This window comes from Lepus europaeus, chromosome 14, assembly GCF_033115175.1.
Source record: "Lepus europaeus isolate LE1 chromosome 14, mLepTim1.pri, whole genome shotgun sequence".
Classification (NCBI taxonomy): Eukaryota; Metazoa; Chordata; class Mammalia; order Lagomorpha; family Leporidae; genus Lepus; species Lepus europaeus.
Window position 1 is genome coordinate 92,716,036 of NC_084840.1, and position 22,098 is coordinate 92,738,133.

The 22,098-nt window shown below is 43.1% G+C and overlaps 1 protein-coding gene across 1 annotated transcript in view; it reads right to left on the reverse strand.

Annotated features, from left to right (window-relative positions):
• EPC1 (enhancer of polycomb homolog 1) overlaps positions 1-11,175 on the reverse strand; it is a 106,582-nt gene extending 95,407 nt beyond the window's left edge. The window contains exon 1 of the mRNA XM_062211139.1: positions 10,950-11,175. Coding sequence (XP_062067123.1) covers positions 10,950-10,952 — 3 coding nt within the window. The 5' untranslated portion in view covers positions 10,953-11,175. The remainder of the gene's footprint in view (positions 1-10,949) is intronic.
• Between the last annotated feature and the right edge of the window lie 10,923 nt (positions 11,176-22,098).

The window sequence follows — 22,098 nt, forward strand, 5'->3', positions numbered from 1 at the left end:
CTAGAACCAGCACTCATAAGGGATACTAGCACTGCAGGCACAGGCTTAACCCACTGCACCACAGGGCTGGCCCCTATTTACACCTTTAAATAGAACACCTAACAATAATGTGTAGTATCAAAACATTAAAGAAAATTTAAGAATCACATTTAGAAGTTATTTGATATGTAAGACTTTCTTAACTTCTTGAAAATGTTTACTAAATACCAAAGAAGGTAATTTTATTTAGAAAGTTTGTAAACTCAGTGTAAAAAGTTAGGAAATGTCTAATTCAGTAATGCTAAAGATGAGGTCAAACATTATTTAAAGGACCATGATTTCTAAAATTTTAAGATTTATAAATATGAGAAAATCTGAAAACTAAATTTAAAGACATGAGGAAGAATTGTCATTGAATATGTATATAAGATATTTTATAGCAATAGCTAATATACAAAGTACAAAACAACAATGTCTATGAGTAAAATTGACATCTTGTGATTTTATTGTTTATAATCCTTGTGTACACTCCTACAGAACAGCAGTCCTTCTGTTTTTCACTTGTAGAGCTCTTTGTCTGGAGGAGCACTAAGCCGGTGATTATAAACTGAAAGTATTGTGGCCGGCACTGCAGCAGGTAAAGCCGCCACCTGCAGTGCCGACATCCCATATGGGGCCAGTTCGAGTCCCGGCTGCTCCACTTCCGATCCAGCTCTCTGCTGTGGCCTGGGAAAGCAGTAGAAGATGGCCCACATCCTTGGGCCCCTGCACCCACATGGGAGACCTGGAGGAAGCTCCTGGGGAAGAAGCTCCTGGCTCCTGGCTCCGGATCAGCCCAGCTCAGGCAGTTGCAGCCATTTGGGGAATGAACCAGAGGATGGAAGACTTCTCTCTCTCTCTCCCTCTCTCTGTCTCTCTCTCTCTCTCTGTAACTCTGCCTTTCAAATAAATAAATCTTCTTTTTTAAAAAAAGAAAGTATGTTACAGCAAAAGAAATAAAAGAAAAAAGGAAGGTGGAGGGAAGGAACAAATTAAGATTGTACTCTTGGAATTGTACCTATGAAATTCATGAAATTGGTTCTCTATGTACAAATAAATGAAAAACGTAATGTAAAATATATTTTATATATGGGCCAGTCCTGGGGTACAGCAGGTTAAGCCAATGCTTGTGACCCTAGCATCGCACATGGGAGTGCTGGTTTGACTTCCAGCCTCTCCACTTCCAATCCAGCTCCCTGCTAATGCACTCGAGATGGCCCAAGTGTATGGGTCCCTGTCACCCATTTGGGAGCCCTGGATAGAGGTCCTGGCTCCTGGCTTTGGCCTGGCCCAGACCTAGCTGTTGAGGCCATTTTACAGAGTGAATCAGGGAATGGGATCTGCCCCTCCCCATTGCTCTTCCTTACAAATAAGTAAATAAATCTTATTTTTAAAACAAGACATTTTGGGGCTGGCACCGTGGCTCACTTGGTTAATCCTCCGCCTGTGGCACCAGCATCCCATATGGGCCCTGGGTTCTAGTCCCAGTTGCTCCTCTTCCAGTCCAGCTCTCTGCTGTGGCCTGGGAAGGCAGTGGAGGATGGCCCAAGTATTTGGGTTCCTGCACCAGCATGGGAGACCAGGAGGAAGCACCTGGCTCCTGGCTTCAGATCGGCGCAGTGCCAGCTGTAGCAGCCATTTGGGGGTGAACCAACGGAAGGAAGACCTTTCTCTCTGTCTCTCTCTCACTGTCTATAACTCTGTCAAATAAAAAAAAATTTAAAAAAAAAGACATTTTATATACCTTTGTTAAACTCAAAGTAACTTTTGAATAATCTTTCAATATGTAAGACTCATTGTCCAGGGCATCAGACTTAAAACTGAAGAGCAGTTACAGGGCTGTTTTTCTTCCAGCTAAAGTTAGTGTTCACTAAGTAATCAGTCCATTACTTTGCAGAGCTAGTTTGTCTAACTATTCTTTATTTAGGTTTGGACCTTCCCTCACTTCCTAGGAGGTGGATTTTAGCCTTTGAAAGATGGAGAAAGAAGTAACTGCACCAACCTACCGACCCCACCCCCACATTTTTGGTTTAATGACTTGCTTCAATAGCATCAGCCTGTGTAAGCTAGCAGTTCTCAATGCTAGCTGCAATGTTAGGGCTTCGTGGGCAGCTTCTGGAAAATGCTTAAAGCCAGATTCCATCCAGACCAACTACATCAGAATCTCCTGGGAGACGGCACTGGCATTTTGTGTTTTAAGTTTCTGATAATCTGCATATAAGCAGAAGAGTGGTCTGAAGGACTCAGGCTTGTCCAGTGGGACTTTCTGCAGTCATGAAAAGGTTCCATAAATCTATGCTGTCCAGTATAGAAGCCACTTGCCAGGTGCAGCTTGCCAGGTGTGGACAGTTAACTGCGAAACTGCACTTCCAATGTTTAATGAATTATAACTTATTTATTTACTTACTTGTCTTAAGGTTTATTTATTTACTTGAGAAGCAGAGTTACAGACACAGAGACGGAGAGACAGAAAGGTCTTCCATCTGCTGGTTCACTCCCCAGATGGCCACAATGGCTGGAGCTGGGCCAACATTAAGCCTGGAGACCAGAGCGTCTTAGGGGTCTCCCACAGGGATAAAGGGGCCCAAGAACTTGGGCCATCTTCTGCTGCTTTCCCAGGCCATCAGCAGGGACTGGAACAGCTGGGAAGTGGAGCAGCTGGGACTCGAACTGGCGCTCACATAGGACGCTGGCGCCGCAGGAGGATGCCTAACCTACCATGCAGCAACGCCCGCCCCAGTGAGTTCTAATTTAGAGACACAGCCACATGTAGCTAGTGACTACTGCATTGAGCAGCAAAGTTCTGGTGTTTTAGGTCATTTGAAGCAGTTTGAGTCTGTGATTAAAAAGGTGCTGAATAGCCCTTTTGGACACACACTCGCCCAGACTCACCGCTCGTGCCTTTGCTCAGGATACTTCATACCAGCGGCAGAATATCAGCGGATGGCTCGAAGCTTATGTTGGCATCCGGGGATACTAAGGGCATTGCATTTGCTGACTTTTTTTTTCCCTCATTAATGTTAGTAATTTGTTTCTTGAAAAAAATGAGACAAGGCCTTCAGCACTAAAAATTTCTTTTAAGCCTCACAACTTAATGATAGCGCAGCAAAGCAATTTAACTCTTGGAAAAGGTCCTCTGTACTCTTTGGCATATTGCGGTGTTCCAGAATTTGGGGTTCTGACCTCCGTCTTGGAGGATGGAGAGTGGCCAGTGGATGGGGCAGTGGCCTGAGTTTCACAGCTAAATTTAGGTCACTGGCATGGCAGTCTCCTCTTCTCGATCTCACGGAAACCACATCCTATTCATGAATGTGGGGCAGTGGTGGTGGGTAGGACAAAACACAGATACAGAAATCCTTTTCAGATACAGCCGGCTATTGAGTAGATTAAGTTCTGTTTTCACCTACTTTTTAAAATAACTCGTCAACAATGGACTGCTATTTTTTGAAAATTAAAAATATAAACATACAGGAATTGTTGGCCAATAAATCTCAAACGTGATATTAATGCTGCAACATAAGAAGAATTCTTTTGAAGTCTTGGCTCAACTTACCTTCTCAGCGAGGCTATCCTGCCCACTCTTACTTAACACAGGCATATATATGTATTGACTCATTAGAGTTGCCAAACATAAAGTGACACTCTTTAAAGTTTGTGATTCATATTTCAAAGCCAAAATATTTACCATGGTACATACCATGTGATTATCAAGTAGTGTTCTCAAAGGGTGGTCCCTGGATCAGCAGCCTTAACATCACTGGGAAGCATGTTAGAACCATAAATTCTCATGCCCTACCATAGGCCCTGAACCTGGGGCTGCAGGGGTGGGGCCTAGTGGCATCTGTGTTTCAATCAGCCCGCCAAGTGATCTGGGGACACTGACACTTAAGATCTACTGATCCACAGTCTGGCCAACAGCCTAATAATATCACAGAGGGGAAAGCTTCCACATATCCCAAACTGGATGTACACTGAAGCAGTTCCGTACGCAAAATTGGCCTTGCAAACTGTGGCACAGAAGCCCATGCTCTCTTTGGGTGCAGTATTATGAATCATGAATTTACCCACTTCATCAAGGTCTCCAGGAATCTCTACTCTTTGATCTTTTTCCCCCCCTGTAAAAATTCAACTTCTGAAAGAATTTCATGAGATCTTCCCAAGGAGATGAAATGGATAAGCATACCTTCAGCAAATTCATCATACAAATTTTCAGATATATATACTGATAAATTAGCTATTCATTACTTATTCTATGGAAACATAATTAGATATACAAAATAACACATTCACTATAGGACCCAGCAGCACTATTCCACAGTGCATTTAAAGTATAAGATTGCAAAATACAAATTTACAAATATCTATGGTGACAGCAGAGATCGGTATACAGTCTGTGACTTCAGACTGGCCACATTCAAACTCTAGCTTCTTCATCTGCATCAGAACATGGGCCAAGCCTAGGGAAGTCAAGCATCTATGCTTCAGTTTCCTCATCTGTAAAGTGGATAGAATGACCGTCCTATCCCATAACTCTGAGGATTTAAGGAGATAGTAAAGGTAGCATTTAGGCTACAGACTGGAACATTGTTAAGTTCTACTCAAAAGTTTTTGCTTTTTAATTTACCTGCCTGTGGTTAGTCAAATATTAATGTTTTGTCATGTAAAGCAGTTAAAAGTTTACATAAAGCAAATAAGAGCTAACTCAAATGAACACTAGATTATCAACAAGGGTTTATTTACCTTCTACATACTCTTCCCTGGCCAAACCAACCCTGGTGACTTTGATCTCCTCCTCCGCGACTGGTTTAGGTATAAGCATGTCCTGCAAACCCGGCCGTGGGCTCTAGGAAACACTATGTTGTGAGGCTTCTGGGAAAGGATTTCATCTGGTATCAACAGATGGATAAGAGAAGCTCTTACCACTTTAAATGCTATACTATCAGGACATGATTCTTGGCTTTTTGGCAGCCATCTTGTGACCCAGAGACAAGATACTGCAGACTTGATGGCAATGTGAATGGAGAATGGAAACCACCAAGGGACTTGGGAACACTGTTGAGCTACTGAACCAAAACTAGAACTGGCTTGCCTCCTGATCACTGATTTAGTTGAAATAACAAGTTATTTTTTATACTACTATCAGTAGAGTTCTAAGTTAGTATCAGAGCAAACTAGATCACATAAATACACCCTGCTACTATGGATTAATTGGCATTGGCCATGTAACAAAATAATTTGGCGATTATTCTTGATATGGAGAATTCTTAATAAGGATATAGAGAATTCTTAACAAGGATAATATGAAGATAGTGTCTTCTTTTCCAATTCATCTGTATAGAAATAACATTAGCATTATTTTTCTGCTCCATATGTGATGTGTTTAAGGAATTAACCATTAGCTAAATGTCTAATTATATAGCTTTCATAAATTAAAACATTTGTTTTTATTTGAAAATCTGCTCCATGTACAAGGGTACTTCAAAAAGTTCATAAAAACAGAATTTAAAAATAAATTTATTTTGGCACCATGCATTGTTTTTCATACTATGCAATTTCCATGAACTTCTTATTGACCACACATATATCACTGGAAATTACTCCAGAAGATTTTAAAATAAAAATTTAGTATTTTACTCCTAGCATAATCCTTTAACACCAATTTCACTTCTGCATTTTCACCGCTTATATTTATATTGATGATTTATTTCATGACAGTGTGAGTGAAATGTACAAAATGAACTTCTACCGTATTTTTTTTTCTTTTTTGACAGGCAGAGTGGACAGTGAGAGAGAGAGACAGAGAGAAAGGTCTTCCTTTGCCGTTGGTTCACCCTCCAATGGCCGCTGCGGCCGGCGCACCGCGCTGATCTGAAGGCAGGAGCCAGATGCTTCTCCTGGTCTCCCATGCGTGTGCAGGGCCCAAGCACTTGGGCCATCCTCCACTGCCTTCCCGGGCCATAGCAGAGAGCTGGCCTGGAAGCGGGGCAACCGGGATAGAATCCGGCGCCCCGACCAGGACTAGAACCAGGTGTGCCAGTGCCGCAAGGCAGAGGATTAGCCTATTGAGCCGCAGCGGCGGCCTTTCTACCGTATTTTTAAGAAAATGTTCACCTACTGGACCTCACAGGGACATGCGCACATCTACAACTACCAGAAAAATCCTCTCAGTCTTTTCTCAAGTAAATAAGCAATGTTTTGTTTCTCACTTTGCAATAGAAATTTGTATTAGGTACTCATCTATTCATCTGGTGTCCAGTTAAAACATGGAGGCTATTACCCTCCTGGTACTCAAATAATGGTTAAATTAAAATTTGTCAAATCCTATATACATAGATTTAAATTTTAAATTTAAAAAATTTACAGTGGGCCGTGCTGTGGGGTAGCGGGTTAATGCCCTGGCCTGACGCGCCGGCATCCCATATGGGCACCGGTTCAAGGTCCGGCTGCTCCACTTCCCATCCAGCTCTCTGCTGTGGCCTGGGAAGGTAGTAGAAGATGGCACAAGTCCTTGGGCCTCTGCACCTGTACGGGAGACCCGAAAGAAGCTCCTGGCTCCTGGCTTCAGATCAGCGCGCAGCTCCGGCCGTTGCAGCCAAATGGGGAGTGAACCAGTGGATGGAAGACCTCTCTCTCTCTCTCTCTCTCTCTCTCTGCCTCTCCTCTCTCTGTGTAACTCTGACTTTCAAATAAATAAATAAATCTTAAAAAAAAAATGCACAGGGCAGGCATTTGGCATGCAGCAGTTAAGACACTGCTTGGGACAGCTGCATCACATTTGGGAGTGCCTGGGTTTGAGTCCTAGTTCCACTCCCAATTCCAGCCTCCTGCCAATGGGCACCCTGGGAAGCCACATCATGGCTCAGGCATGTGGGTCCCAACTACCCAGGTGGGAGCCTTGGATTGAGTTCTGGGCTCCTGGCTTCAGCCTGGCCCAGCCTCAGCTGTTGCAAGCATTTGTGGAGTGAACTATCAGCTGGGAGATTTCTCTGCAGGTCTGTGTCTCTGTCTCTCTACCTTTCAAATATATAAAAATAAACAAATAATTCTGAAAAACATATAGCTCTATAAATTCTATTTGGCCTTCATTCTCAAGGGGAACCTCACACATCTAAGATCTCAAGTTTAAAGTATCTCTAGAGGTTGGAACGGCACTTGACTATAAATCCCATGAGAGCAGGGTTCCTTCTCTTTCTTAATATTATATCTGATCATAGCACATACTAGATGGGGGGAGGGAGGAGAATCAAGAGCAACCCCCATGTTGAACAAATCAAGTGTAAAATATGCTTCTATCGCTTTCACAAAGAAATTATTACTTTTTTCTTTATTTCCCTTTTCAATTTCCCATTTGAGAATCATTTTGGAAAGGTCAAAACAAAGTCAGAACAAAAATCCCTAATTTTGTGTATTATTTTCTGTTCTCTTTTTTTTGCAGAAATCATGCTGAAGACAGTCATGTATCTGAATTTTTGTGGAAATAATGCAATATGCCTGGGAAATACAGGCAAGAAGTGGATAGAATCAGAAATATACAATTTCATGTCTATTTTGAACTTGGTTTCAAAGGGTGAAATTTTGGGTTATATTTTCTTCCTCTAAAAAAAAAAAAAAAAAGTTCTTTTCAAGGTAAGAGTAGATTGGTCCTGCCTAATATCTTCAGCATTTTATGTCAGGTCATCAGACTATCTCTCCAGGTTTATTCCCTTTGTTACCCCACCCTACCATTACCCATTGACTGACTAGTCTGGCCAACTTGAGATCGCCTCGATCCTTACCAATGCTAATGAATATAAATTAATAAATTAGAAGATTACATGCTTCATTACATTACATCTTCATATGGTTTTCAGTTTATTCCTGTTATTAACTAAGCCCCGTAATTTCAAGCTTGTTTTTTGTGAGGCTTATTGTTCAGAATTTGGTTTACAAGCTCTCCGTGTCTTTGGCTTCATTTCTTTCTTATTTCTGCAACCTGTTTTTTCACTACTCAGTAACCCCTCCCTCCATCAGAGGGATGGGCAGGATGGAAAAAAATGATATGATATTTTAATACAGTCAATTTTGCTACTTTCTACTGTCTCTGATAAACGGTGTATAAGAAAGAAAGAAGTGTGGGATTCTTGACTGAAATGACATTGGGGATTTTTAAAAAATTGTGTTTTTATTTTTTAATTGTCCACGGTCTAGCAACTGTTACCAGGAAAAACTGAGTTTTCTATGTACTAAATGTAATAAATAAAGGGTTTTAATGATAACAAAACATTATAATTCTAATCATAATCACTCAACGTCTTTAAAAATGTCACCAATTAGAAAAGGATTAACATCCTAAGCATCCAGAGCTATCATAAAGCACAGGTGGATTTTAAAATGGAGAATAATATAAAACAGTGAATTGTTTTTTGCCTCACAGATTTAAACCTCCTTATTTACACAGTGATCATGTAAGAGGCACATACGGAAGAATTTCTTTGATACAAATATCGATGGGTGATCTTAAAAAGTGAAGATTTAACTATAATGGTTGCTTCATAATCAATGATGTAATAGGCAATGATGTAGGAGGAACAAAGAGCATTGCATAGCTACATATGGACTTCATAGCACCAGTTTGTTTTTAAAAGGGGCTACGTTAGATAAACATTTTTAGTGCCCAGAGATGAAATAAAATTAAAAAAAAAAGCATCATCCTGAATAACAGAATATTTTATTAATAATCATGTGGGAAAGTGTATTTTATTCAGTACATCAACTTCAGAGAACTGAACTCTTACCCAGAGGGTTAGATAATATATTTACACTTGCAATATTTCACGCTATCAATAATCTACAATGTCAAAAACCAATCTGGAGGGGTCTTACCTTTTACAAAAAAATAAAACGTTACAGCGAACACTTCCAGATTTTTATAACACAGTATTAACAAAATAGGAAAATAACACCTAAGTATTTTTGAAGTTCAAGGAAACGGATCTACAGATAAATAATGGGGACAAAAAAAAATCAGAAATACTATTTCTAGTCATTTTCACACATTGTTTCACCTCAAACTGTTAAATGATTAAATAGTGATGAGACACACATTTCAATGTGAGTAAAAACAATAGTAACTCCTGACATTTTTACTCTCTCAAAAAATGATCTTATTTAAAGGCATGGAAAGGTAGTCGGAGACACTATGTCAGTTGTTTTTATTTGATATGGCAAAATGGTATGTTTTAAGTTACAATGACTGATTGCTACCACTTTCTTTTTGAACTGAGGACATACTAACTGTCGTCATAAACAGCTAAATGTTTACAGAGACCACCACGACCTAAGTCCTATCCTAACACATTTTTATTCTGGGGAGATTTAGGGCCTAAATCCCATATTCTCTCATCATCAGATAACTCTCAATCAGAACAAAGATTGAAAAGACAGAATCTTGCATTGAGGAATGTATCAAGATTTTTAAACTTAAAAGCACTTGTGCATGTCTTCTTTACAAGATTATCTTATTCCAAAATACTCTTCCTTAAAAAAAAAAAAAAAAGGCTATCCATCAATCCAACTGAAGTATCATTTCAAAATAAAACTCGTCGTAAACAATAAAGGAGGTACTATTTCATGAGCCACGACTAGAAAATCCTCAGGAGAGACTTAGAACAGTTATTTGAGAAATCCCTGGGTTCAAAATGAAATTCAACTTTTACAATGTTCAGGGAACTGAAACTCCAACATTTTGTGCAAATAAACCAAAAGACACTAAAGCATCCGATTTTGTAGCGGGAGGAAAACACAGAACGTTACCGAGGAGGGAAGAAACCCACAGCTTCTTATGGAATCATCTGATCCAGAGATAATAAAAAAGATCAGATGAAACACAACTGAAACTGCCTGCCCTGATGTCCGCTGGACTGGCTGTGACGACATGTCTGCTCTCCTCACAGTTCACAGTTCACAGAAAACACTGAAATAATACCATCGCATATTTCCATTGAGCAAATTGAACTTTCTTGAAGAAAATAAAGGGATAAGAGAATAGATTAAATCTTGCCCCACCTCTTTTTTTTTTCCTTCCTTTTTTCTTTTAGTGAAACTGACATAAATTGTTGAGGAGCACAGCAGCGCCACCAACACAGATCAATGCAAAACAAAAAAGATCTCCCACCGTGTGCAAAAAGAAAAAAAAATTAGAAAAATGCCAAAAATTACAAAATGTCTCCCAAATGGACCTTTTTTTTTTTTTTCTTTTTTGAAGCAAAACAAGATAGATCCGCAAAGGAGATCGGAAGAAGAGCTTGAGGAAAAAAAAATATCGTGGACTGCAAGTTTAGATCTGATCAGCAAATAAAAGATCCACTATTTAGTAACAGCCATAACTTAATATAAACCCGGTTATGTCAACCTCCACCTTCCAAAGGCTTTTCTGTTGTTTGCATTCAAGGAATCCATCAAGAGAACCACAGTAGGCCTAATTTTTTTTTTTTTAAACTACATCTCCAGTTTGTCCGCTGATCATTTAAGTCCCGGACAAATTAGGGAAGACATAATTTTTAGAAAGAGGAGATGAACATATTTGGCATGACCAACATTTCCTGGCACAAAACAAATCCATCTTGAAACCTCCGAGTTCCCCCTGTAGTTCCCAGGAATGAAAGTAGAATTTTCTATCAAACACATTTAGCTTTAATAATGGGGGGGGGGGGGAACTATTTCTTTTTCTTTTGGTAAAAACGAACCAGATCCGGATTAGGGGGAAGGTACTGAGATCAAAGCTGAAGAATACACACACACACACACACACAGATACACACATATATGTTATATATGCCAAGGTGGGTTTTGTTAGGAGAAACACAATGAAAATCCCCCTTAATCCGGCGGCTCCCTCCAAGATCCACTGACAGAAACGTTTTTTTAAAAAAAAAAAAAATCACAAAACTTACCATCCGCGGAGGCAAAGCGGCAGCCGGTTGTTGAGGGGGAAAAATGGTCACAATATAGGCTGGGGACTTGGGTCCCTGGAAACAACAGCCTCCAGGCGGCAGATGGGTCTTCCAACATCTTGAAAATATTTGGTCAATACATAAAAAAAAAAAAAAAAGTGAGACTCGGCGGCGCGGTCGGCGGGCCGGCCTCCCCGCCTCAGGCCCCGTGGGCGCTCGGGGGCGACGGCGCAGCGACACCACAGAGGCTCCGGAGCCGAGGCGGCGAGCGGCAGCCAGAAGACTCCGGGGTTAACAACTTTGCGATGGCAGCAGGCGCGCGCTGATTGGCCGCCGGGGCAGGGTCCCTCCGGCCCGCACTCTCGCCGCGGCCCCGCCTCTGCGCGGCTCGCGAGGAGCAGAGACCGGGGGAGAAAAAAAAAAAAAAAAAAAAAACGCTGCGCGCGGGCCATTTTACACCCGGCTCCGCAAAAGCACAGCCGCCCGCACGGCGCGAGCCGGGCTCGGCGCGCCGTGACCCTGCGAGACAATAGCGCCCACGGCCCGCGGGCGGCGCGGGAGCCTGGCGCGGCTTCTGCTCTCCGCGCGCCGCCCGGCGCCCGCTCCGCACCCCCCGCGGGCGCCCGTGCCGGGCCTCACGGAACACAGCCGTGGCAGGTTCCCACCCCCCGCATGCAGGACGTTGCTGGCCGTTTTCAGAAACGCCCGTGAGACAGGCGCTGGGTGCAAAGATGGCCCTGGGAAAGCGAGTGCCACCGCCACCCCCTCACAAAAAAAAAAAAAAAAAAAAAAACCAGGCTGGCTCTGACAATCCCCCAAGGTGGTGGCCATCCCTGAGCAAAATTCCTGCTCTCCCTTAGCTGCAGCGCCTGGGGAAAAAAAAAAAAAAAAAAAAAAGACTGGGTTTGCTAAGCCGTGATCACGACCTTGAGCACAGAAAGTAGACACCGAATGAGGACGGTAGGGGTTAAATCGGAAACAATAGGCACACTGCACCCTTCCCCCTTGAAAAGTGGGTTTCGGAAGGAAAAAAAAAAAAAAAAAAACCTTTGCTGGCTGCCAGAACCTCACCACTCCGCCTTACAAACAAAATGGCTGTGGTGCTGTTTTTTTGGATCCTCCCACTGTGCCTCCTCCTAGCCTCCAGGAAGTGGTAAAAAAAAAAAAAAAAAAAATCCAAAATAAATACAATACTCCAAGTGCATTGTTGAGTTTGAACTCCGGGGAAGCCGTTGGTAAAAGGGGGGACTTAAGGGGGGGTGGTCTTAGAAATGTGCTGCTTTGTGTTAGTTTCTTTCAAAAATTGTTTTGAAAAGAACATCAATCACCAGAGATTTACTTGACTGTAATTTGAACTTCCTGCTTTACATATTTATAAGGTCTTTCACCTATCTTGGCAGGCTTTCAAATTAAGTGGGCTGGGAAATTGGATGCTCTGTCTCTAGTCGTGTGAGCTGAGTCAGGAGTTTGCTGGTGGTAACTGGGCTTTTTAAATAAAGACGGAGTCTGAAACATAAAAAAAAAAAAAAAACCACAGTAATGTTACATGAAGGCGACACTGAATGATTGGAAATGTAAAGTCACCGAAGTCGGCAGATACCAAAATCTGTCTTATGTGGACACACTCAGTAGGAAATTCTTTGCCGGTTTCTGAAGAGCCAAGGATGGAACAGGGTTTTAAGGAACTGGATAAAGAAAAGGGTGGAGAAATTCTCTCTCTCTCTCTCTCTCTCACACTCACACACACACACACATACACACACAGGTCTAGTACCCCTGCCTGGCATTTAATAGGTGACATTCTTAGAAAGCTATAGCTAGGGTGAGTATATAATTTATCAGCTAAAGCAGGACACTTGGAGAGTAAAAGGGGGGCGTCCTATTAATTATAGGACAACTGAAACAGTCTGTCCACCGTCAACCAGGAGGTAGAACTCACTATGTATTTAACAAAACTTCTTGAGCTTTTACCAGACAGTTCACCCAAAGGCAGGGACCCAGGCGAATTTAGAAGAATCTGAGCTTCTACTACCCTTGTTCTGTTAACTGAAGTAGATCCGGATTCAAAATAGGTTTTATGAGGGGCCAGTGCTGCCCTCCCATAGGAGTCCTGGCTGCTCCACTTCCCATCTAGCTCCCTGCTAATGCACCTGGGGAAGCCACAGAAGATGGCCCAGGTGCTTGGGCCCCTGCACCCACCTGGGAGATCCAGATTAAGCTAAGCAGGGATGTTGGCCCCAATATGCACATTTCTAACTACCTGTTTTGCTATAGGAGAATTTTCTTTGATGATTTTGAGATCGTCATCTTCATGGGAGATAGAATGATTTTTTAACTTCATTTTCCCACAAACTTTGTGAAGCTCATCTGTGCATTATTGAATGGTTTTTGGGTTGGTTTGTTTTGGAAAAGGTAAAACGTGGAATAAAATGTTTTATGGAAATAATCACAGAAAGACATAGGGCAAGTAATACTTGTGTTGCTTATTCAGTTCTTGAAGTCTTAGAATGTGCCAGGTATGATGCTTGGTGCTACACAGATTTGTTGAGCAAACACTTCATTTATCTCCTGCTTCATGGAGTTCATAAGGTAGTAGGAAGATAGCTAAATACCAAGTAAACAAATCAATAATTGCAAATTGTAAGTGCTATTAAGAATCAGCATAGAGTTAGAGAATAACGGGTAGGAAACCAGAAGGAATATGTTAAGGAAGTTATTTCTAAGCAGCTGACATTTAAGTTAGACTTCAAGGACAAGAAGGAGCCAGACTTGAAAAATACATGAGATGCAGCTGAGTAGGAAGACGTTACAACGTGTGCTAAGGGCCTGAGATAGCCAGGAGCTTGGCCTATTCCAGGAAGGAAAATGAGGCCAGCGTGGTCCCAGCATATCAAGAGAAAGGGATAAGGTCAGGAAGGCAGGGAGCTGTGATCTCCTAGAGAAACGAGACTTCTGTTCCTAAGCAAGTGAAAGACAGAGTAGAATGTTCGACTTCGAGATTTTGGAAGTTTCGTGATGAGAAGTCCAGCCCAGCTGTAGTAAATCGGAGAGGGAAAACCTGTTCTCAATCTACAGAGCTACAGCATAGGTTTTTGCTTTCATATTTTTAAAATTCCATTTCAGGGGTATGTATGTGGCATGGGGCTAAGTTGCTGCCTGGGACACCCATATCCCATATCCAAGTGCCTGGTTTGAGTCCAGACTACTCTGCTTCTGAGCCAGCTTCCTGCTAATGTGCACCCTGGGGAGGTAGTAATGATGACTCAAGTATTTGGGTTCCTGCCACCCAGTTGGGAGACCTCTATTGGCCTGCCCTAGGCTAGGTTGTTTCAGGCATCTGGGGAGTGAGCCAGTGGACAGAAGATCAGTGTGTATGTGTGTGTGCCCGCTTTTCAGATAAAATGAAAATAAACAGGGGGGCCAGCGCCGTGGCTTAGCAGATAAAGTCGCCCACCTGCAGTGCCAGCAGCCCATATGGGCGCCGGTTTGAGTCCTGCCCGCTCCACTTCCCATCCAGCTCCCTGCTATGGCCTGGGAAAGCAGTAGAAGATGGCCCAAGTCCTTGGGCCCCTGCACCCGCGTGGAGACCAGAAAGAAGCTCCTGGCTTTATATGGTGCAGTTCTGGCCATTGAGGCCAACTGGGGAGTGAACCAGCAGAGGGAGGACCTTTCTCTTTCTCTGCCTCTCTGTAACTCTGCAACTCTGCCTTTCAAATAAATAAATTTTTTTAAAAAAAGAAAAGAAATAGGGAAAAAATGTTAAAGCCTATTTTATCCACATAGTTACAGCCATTGACTATGGCTCATTTCCTAAGTACAAACAGGTAAGAAACAAACACTGAAGACTGGGCATATTACAAGTGAAACCAAAAGGAGGAATTTAGGCAACTATTCACCTCCATTTTCTGTTTCTTTTCAATGATGCTGACTTTGGTATTTTTGATTCAAAATGCCTTACATTTATTTATATTTTATTTATATCATTTGACAAAGCTCAGTATTTTTTTTTACTAACAAGGCAAATCATCATTAAAACTGAAAGTAATATAATTGGAATAAGAATAGTTATTCTTTTTCAGTATAATACCTGCTAGCAAACCCAAATCCTACATGCACATGAGCAACACTATTGTGTTCAACTTCTTATATCTAAGACTTAGAGAAATTTGAAAAGCAGGTCAAATCAATGATGTATAACCCCTTGAATGAGCTTTAATAGTAATAGGAGAAAAAAAAAAAATAGGAGCCAAAAAAAATAACCCAGTGAGTTAATGTTGAAGATCCATGAAAAGAAATAAAATTTATTTGGAATTCAGATGCATTTTCTGAATTTTGAAGAACTAATATGGTATAGCACTCCATAATCCAATTCACTACTATTTTTTGCAAAGAAACATATGATGGGGGCCGGCGCCACGGCTCAATAGGCTAATCCTCTGCCTTGCAGCGCTGGCACACTAGGTTCTAGTCCCGGTCGGGGCACCGGATTCTATCCCGGTTGCCCCTCTTCCAGGCCAGCTCTCTGCCATGGCCCAGGAGTGCAGCGGAGGATAGCCCAAGTGCTTGGGCCCTGCACCTGCATGGGAGACCAGGAGAAGCACCTGGCTCCTGCCATCGGATCAGCACGATGTGCCGGCTGCAGCAGCAATTGGAGGGTGAACCAACGGCAAAAAGGAAGACCTTTCTCTCTGTCTCTCTCTCTCACTACCCACTCTGCCTGTCCAAAAAAAAAAAAAAAAAAAAAGAAAGAAACATATGATGGGACTTCAAAAGATCTATGGAAAAATAGAATTAAAAAAATGTTTGTTTTGGTGTGAGCCACTTTCAAATTCTATGCATAGTTTTTTCAAAACATGCGTTTCCCACAAATTTTTAGTGTTTTTTAAAGATGTATTTATTTACTTGAAAGGTAAAATTACCAAGAGAGAGAGGGAGAGACACAGAGAGATCTTTTTATCCACTGATTCACTCCCCAAATAGCCCAACAGGCCCAGGCTGCGCAGGCTGAAGCCAGGAACCTGGAACTCCGCCCGGGTCTCCCATGTGGTTGGCAGGGACCCAAGCACTTGGGTCATTTGCTGCTGTTTTCCCAGGCGCATTATCAGGGAGCTGCCTTGGAAGCAGAGCAGCCGCTGGGACTTGAACCAATGCCCATATGGGTGCCTGCATCACGAGCAGCAGCCTAACCTGCTGTGCTACAATGCCAGCTTCTCCACACACTTTTAAGGCCCCATTTAGGACCAATCCCAGGAAGTGGAGTGAAGACAGTGAGTAGCTTCTTAGCAGTTCGGGTCAGCGTGCCACCCAACAGGAGGCTGCCACATGCAGGAAGGTTTATAGCTCTCAAAGATTTGGGGAATTCACAACTGCAGGACAGGGACTGTAGATCTGTAGACGGTAGTCCCTTGCAGGTAGCCTAGAAAAATTATTCTTAGCTTAAATCAAAGCTCCTGATTCTAATGATGATTTTTTTTTTTCTGCCTCAGTTTCCTTTGCAAGCTTCAGGGGGTGGGGAAATGTGTTACCAGGTGAAAACATTGTGATTTGGGGTGGTTTCAGGTGGTCCTGGTGATTGTCTTAGGCAAATTTTATCACTTTTAACCTTTAGGATTTCCCCATTTTTTTTCTCTTAATTGTGAAAATTTCCTTTTTTTTTTTTTTTTGGTAAATGTATTTTATAGCCATATTTCTTCAGACTGTTGTAATACCTTTGTCAGGGATCTTTTTTTTTTTTTCTTTTTGACAGGCAGAGTGGATAGTGAGAGAGAGAGAGAAAGAGAGAAAGGTCTTCCTTTTTGCTGTTGGTTCACCCTCCAATGGCCGCTGCAGCCGGCGCATCGTGCTGATCCTAAGCCAGGAGCCAGGTGCTTCTCCTGGTCTCCCATGGGGTGCAGGGCCCAAGCACTTGGGCCATCCTCCACTGTCTTCCCAGGCCATAGCAGAGAGCTGGCCTGGAAGAGGGGCAACCGGGATAGAATCCGACGCCCCAACCTGGACTAGAACCCAGTGTGCCGGCGCTGCAAGGCGGAGGATTAGCCTGTTAAGCCACGGCGCCGGCCTTGTCAGGGATCTTAAGAATGTTTCAGAACCTGTTGGGAGCTGACAGCAGATTGCATTTGTCATTGCAAATGAAGAAGCATTTCCAAGAAAGGCTGTTAAAGAGCCATCAGTGACCATTGGTGTGGCCGACACTGCTCGCTGACTAACCACCAACATCTCTTCTCCCTTTCTTTCTTCTTCTTAAAGCCTGATTTTAGTCAGGGTTTGCCACGCAGAACTGCTGTACAACTCGGCTTCAGCCAATGAGGTGCAGCAGGAAGCCATTGGCTCCAGCTTCCACGTTTAAAGGGGGCTGACTCAGCAGGTGCTGCCTTTCACACCTCACCTTTGACCTCCTTCCTGCTGGGAGGGTGGGCACCACACCTGGGTGGAGCAGGGTGCTATATTGAGACAACCTAGGGGAGAGTTCACAGCTAAGAGTGGCTGAGTAGAAAGAACAAAGCCAGTTCTATGGAGCCTCCAAACAGGCCCTTCCTTCACAATCTGCCTGTAGACCGTGTGTGTGTGTGTGTGTGTGTTTTAATGTGAAAGACAAAACAATTAACTTGTTTAAAACATTCCAGTTTAATGTAATTCCTAATAAAATTAGTCTGAGTTATCTTTAAAGTATTGGCAAAAAAAATTTTCTCCTTAAAAATCAGGGGAGGATGGGCATTTGGTACACAGATTAAAATGTCACTGGGTCGGCCACATCCCATACTGGAAAGCCTGGTTCAGGTCCCAGCTCTTTTTCCAACCTAGCATCCTGCTGATGCGTACCCTGGGAGGCAGCAGGTGGTGGCTCAAGTACTTGGATCCTTCCCACACACCTGAGAGACCTGGATGAAGTTCCTGGCTCCTGGCCCAGCCTCAGCTGTTGTGGGCATTTGGGATGAACCAGTGGATGGGAGATCTTTCCATCTCTCTGCCTTTCAAATGAAATGAAGATAAATAAATACACATTTTTAAAAAATAGTGCTTACTGGAAAAAATTTTAAATTATTTATTTATATATATTACATATATATATATATATATATATATAATCTGTCAGCTTGATCCCCAAATGCCCACAGCAGCTGGGGCTGGTCCAGGCAAGTACTAGAGCCTGGAACTGAATGTAGGCCTCCCACATGGATGTCAGGGACGTATCCTCTTGACCCATCATCACTGCCTACCAGGGATCACATTAGCAGGAAGCTGGAATCAGAAGTGGGGCTGGGACTCAAACCCAGGGGCTTTGATATAGAGTGTGAGCCCTCCCATGCAGAGTCATAATTGCTAGGGCAAATGCCTCCCCTGAATTAGCTAGTTATTTTTAAAATGTTTATTTATTTGAAAGGCACAGTGTCAGAGAGTCACACACACACACACACACACACACACGAGAAAGAGAAAGAGAGAGAGAGAGGGAGAGAGGGAGATTTCATCCACTGGTTCACTCCCCAAATGCCCACAACAGCTGCGGCTGAAGCCAAGATCCAGGAATTCCATCTGGGTCTCCCATGTGGATGGCAGAGGCCCAAGCACTTGGGCCATCATCCACTGCTTTTCCAGGTACACTAGGAAGAAGTTGGATTGGAAATGGAATAGCCAGGACTTGAACCAGCACTCCAATATGGGATGCACAAGTTACAAGTGACAGCTTAACATGCTGTGTTACAACAACCACCCCTAATCAACTACTTTTTTTTTTTAATTTTTATTTGACAGGTAGAGTTATAGACAGTAAGAGGAAGAGACAGAGAGAAAGGTCTTCCCTCCGTTGGTTCACTCCCCAAATGGCCGCCATGGCCGGCGCTGCGCCAATCCGAAGTCAGGAGCCAGGTGCCTCTTCCTGGTCTCCCATGCAGGTGCAGGGGCCCAAGCGCTTGGGCCATCTTCTACTGCCCTCCCGGGCCACAGCAGAGAGCAGGACTGGAAGAGGAGCATCCGGGACTAGAACCCGGTGCCCATATGGGATGCTGGTGCCACAGGCGGAGGATCAACCAAATGAGCCACGGCGCTGGCCCCATCAACTACTTTTTAATCACTGTGTAGTATTAGACTGAGAAAGGGAACAAGGGGACCTTATGAGATGCAAGAAATCTGTGTCATAAACTGGATTGTGATTCTATGAGATATGTACATATGTTAATATACATGTGTCATATATGTACACACATATATGTAAATGTATCAATCTGTACATTAAGATGGGTCCAGCCAATGTTTTTATTGTATGTATGTCCCCTGAATTAAAATAAGCTATTTGAATATGGAGAGTAATGTGATCTGATCATTTGAATACACACATTATAAAAACACTAGAGAGATATAATTCTTTTTAAAAATGTTTGGGAGTAGGCATTTGGCCTAGCAGGTGAGATGCTGTTTGGATGCCTATGTCCGACACGGGAGTGTCTGAGTTAGATGCCTGACTCCAGCTTCCTGTTCATGCTGATCCTGAGGGGCACCGGAGATGAAGCCACTGGGTTCCTGCCACGCATGTGGGAGACCTGGGCTTCAGTCCCAGTTTCCAGCCTCAGTCCTGGCTCAGCCCCAGCTGTTGCAGACGTTTGGCAAGTGAACCAACCAGTGGATGGGATCTCTCTGCCTCTCTGACTCTTCATCTCTCTATCTCTCAGACAAATAAATACATGCATTTAGAGAAATCAGTAAATCTCTGTGTCTACGTGCCCCTGATCTGCAGATTCCCTATGATAACCGCCTATTTCAGTGCTCCTGTGTCTACGTTCTCCTGTATTGTGTTATTGACACTCAGCTGCAATTTCCTATGATGTTATTCTTCACTTTCTCAATATTCTTTCCCTTATGGTCTTAACTTACAGCTATAACACATTGTCATCGGAACAGCCATCTTACTTCATGGGGTGAACTTTAAATCTTGCATGGGAATTTTCCATTTAGCATTCAATATGAAAGTTACTCATTTTACTACTGAAAACACAAGACTAATGTAGGGCCAGCACCGTGATTCACTTGGTTAATCCTCTGCCTGCATCCCATATGGGCACCAGGTTCTAGTCCCGGTTGCTCCTCTTCCAGTCCTGCTCTCTGCTGTGGCCCAGGAGTGCAGTGGAGGATGGCCCAAGTGCTTGGGCTCCTGCACCCACATGGGAGACCAGGAGGAAGCACTTGGCTCCTGGCTTCCGATCTGTGGCAGCCATTTGGGGAGTGAACCAACGGAAGGAAGACCTTTCTCTCTGTCTCTCTCGCTCACTGTCTATAACTCTACCTGTCAAGTAAAAAAAAAAAAAAAAGACCATGCAGAATTCATTTCCCTCACTGCTCCTACCCCAACCCTAACCCCAGTGCGAGGTAATGATGAGAAATCCCCATGCATTGATGGAGAACTTGCTGCTTAAAATTTCGGCATTGCATGGAGTTAGGAGGCCTAGAGGAGCCTGGAAGAGCCATAGCAACAGAAATATCATTGGCCAAGGCTTTCACTTCAAGTATGAACTTGAACAATTACAGCAAGGGAGACCGAGAATTTTCTGTAAGAGATCATTAGCGCTCCCATACAAGAAAGACCATTTACTGTTACGGAGTATGAATCATTGGAACACAAAGAGAGTCAGCAAATAATTCAGGCCCAGTATGAAAAGAAAAAGGAGATTAATAGGAGCAAATCATAAACAATTTCCCTAGAGATGTGCAGCTAAGGTTTTTATAATTTCTTTGGGGGAGGGGACAAAAGAGGGATTGATGTTAATGACAGATTCTACACAGGTGTGGTTTATTGTATTCTTAATATTTAGTGAGTTATTTTTGATGATCGTATTGTCTTTGTACTATATTGCATTAAAAGGGGCATTTAGGCATTGTTTGCAGCTGTATTTTGAGATGAAATAGCCCACGACAATGGCAGTCACAAGCTGGCACTCAGAGTAGGTGGTGCAGAGAAGGGGCACCCTTTACAGAAATGCTCTTTTATGAAGTTTGTTCTTATCCAGGTGTGTTCGCACCTGCGTGGACACCCACTGGGAAGCATGGGCCTTTAGATTGCCAGTAAGGGGAACTACTGAAAGAGAGACAGTTTTTGCAATGCTGAATTGCCAGTGTGATGATTCACTTCAACTTTTTTTTTTTTTTTTTTTTGACAGGCAGAGTGGACAGTGAGAGAGAGAGATAGAGAGAAAGGTCTTCCTTTTTGCCGTTGGTTCACCCTCCAATGGCCACTGCGGCCAGCGCACCACGCTGATCCGATGGCAGGAGCCAGGTGCTTCTCCTGGTCTCCCATGGGATGCAGGGCCCAAGCACTTGGGCCATCCTCCACTGCACTCCCTGGCCACAGCAGAGAGCTGGCCTGGAAGAGGGGCAACTGGGACAGGATCGGTGCCCCGACCGGAACTAGAACCCGGTGTGCCGGCGCCACAAGGCAGAGGATTAGCCTATTGAGCCACTTCAACTTTTAGGACCAAACATTCTTTGAGATATATGTGAAATATCAAATAATGCTTATGTATTAGACATCAAATCAAATATATATGTGTGTATATTATATATATACATACATATATAATACACTGGTAGGCTGTGATCCAATATCAAATCTAGTATTCAAATATTCCTATTGATAAAAGTAACTTTAGGAGCTGGCCTTGTGGCATAGCAAGTTAAGCTACCACTTGTGACACTGGCATCCCATATTGGAGTGCTGGTTCAAGTGCTTCTAATCCAGCTGTCTGCTAATATACCTGGAAAGACAGTGGGAGATGGCCCAAGTGCATGGGCTCCTGGCACCCCCATGGGAGGCCCAGATAGCGTTCCAGGGTCTTGGCTTCAGCCTGGCCCAGGCCTGGCCATTGTGGTCATTGGGGGAGTGAACCAGAGGGTGGAATATCTGTGTGTGTGTGTGTGTCACTCTGCCTTTCAAATAAATAAGCGAATATTTAAAAAATAACTTTAGTCTGAGTGCCCTTTACTAGTTTATTGGTTATTTTATTTGCATTTCCCCACATGGTAAAAGTAATATGATGTCCTTACGAAGCATTTGAGTAATGGGAAAATATGGAATAAAGAGAATACAAGCTACTTGTAGTCCCATTTCTCTGGATCTCTTTCCTCAACTTCTTTTTGTGTTGGCAAACTTTCAGAATAAAGG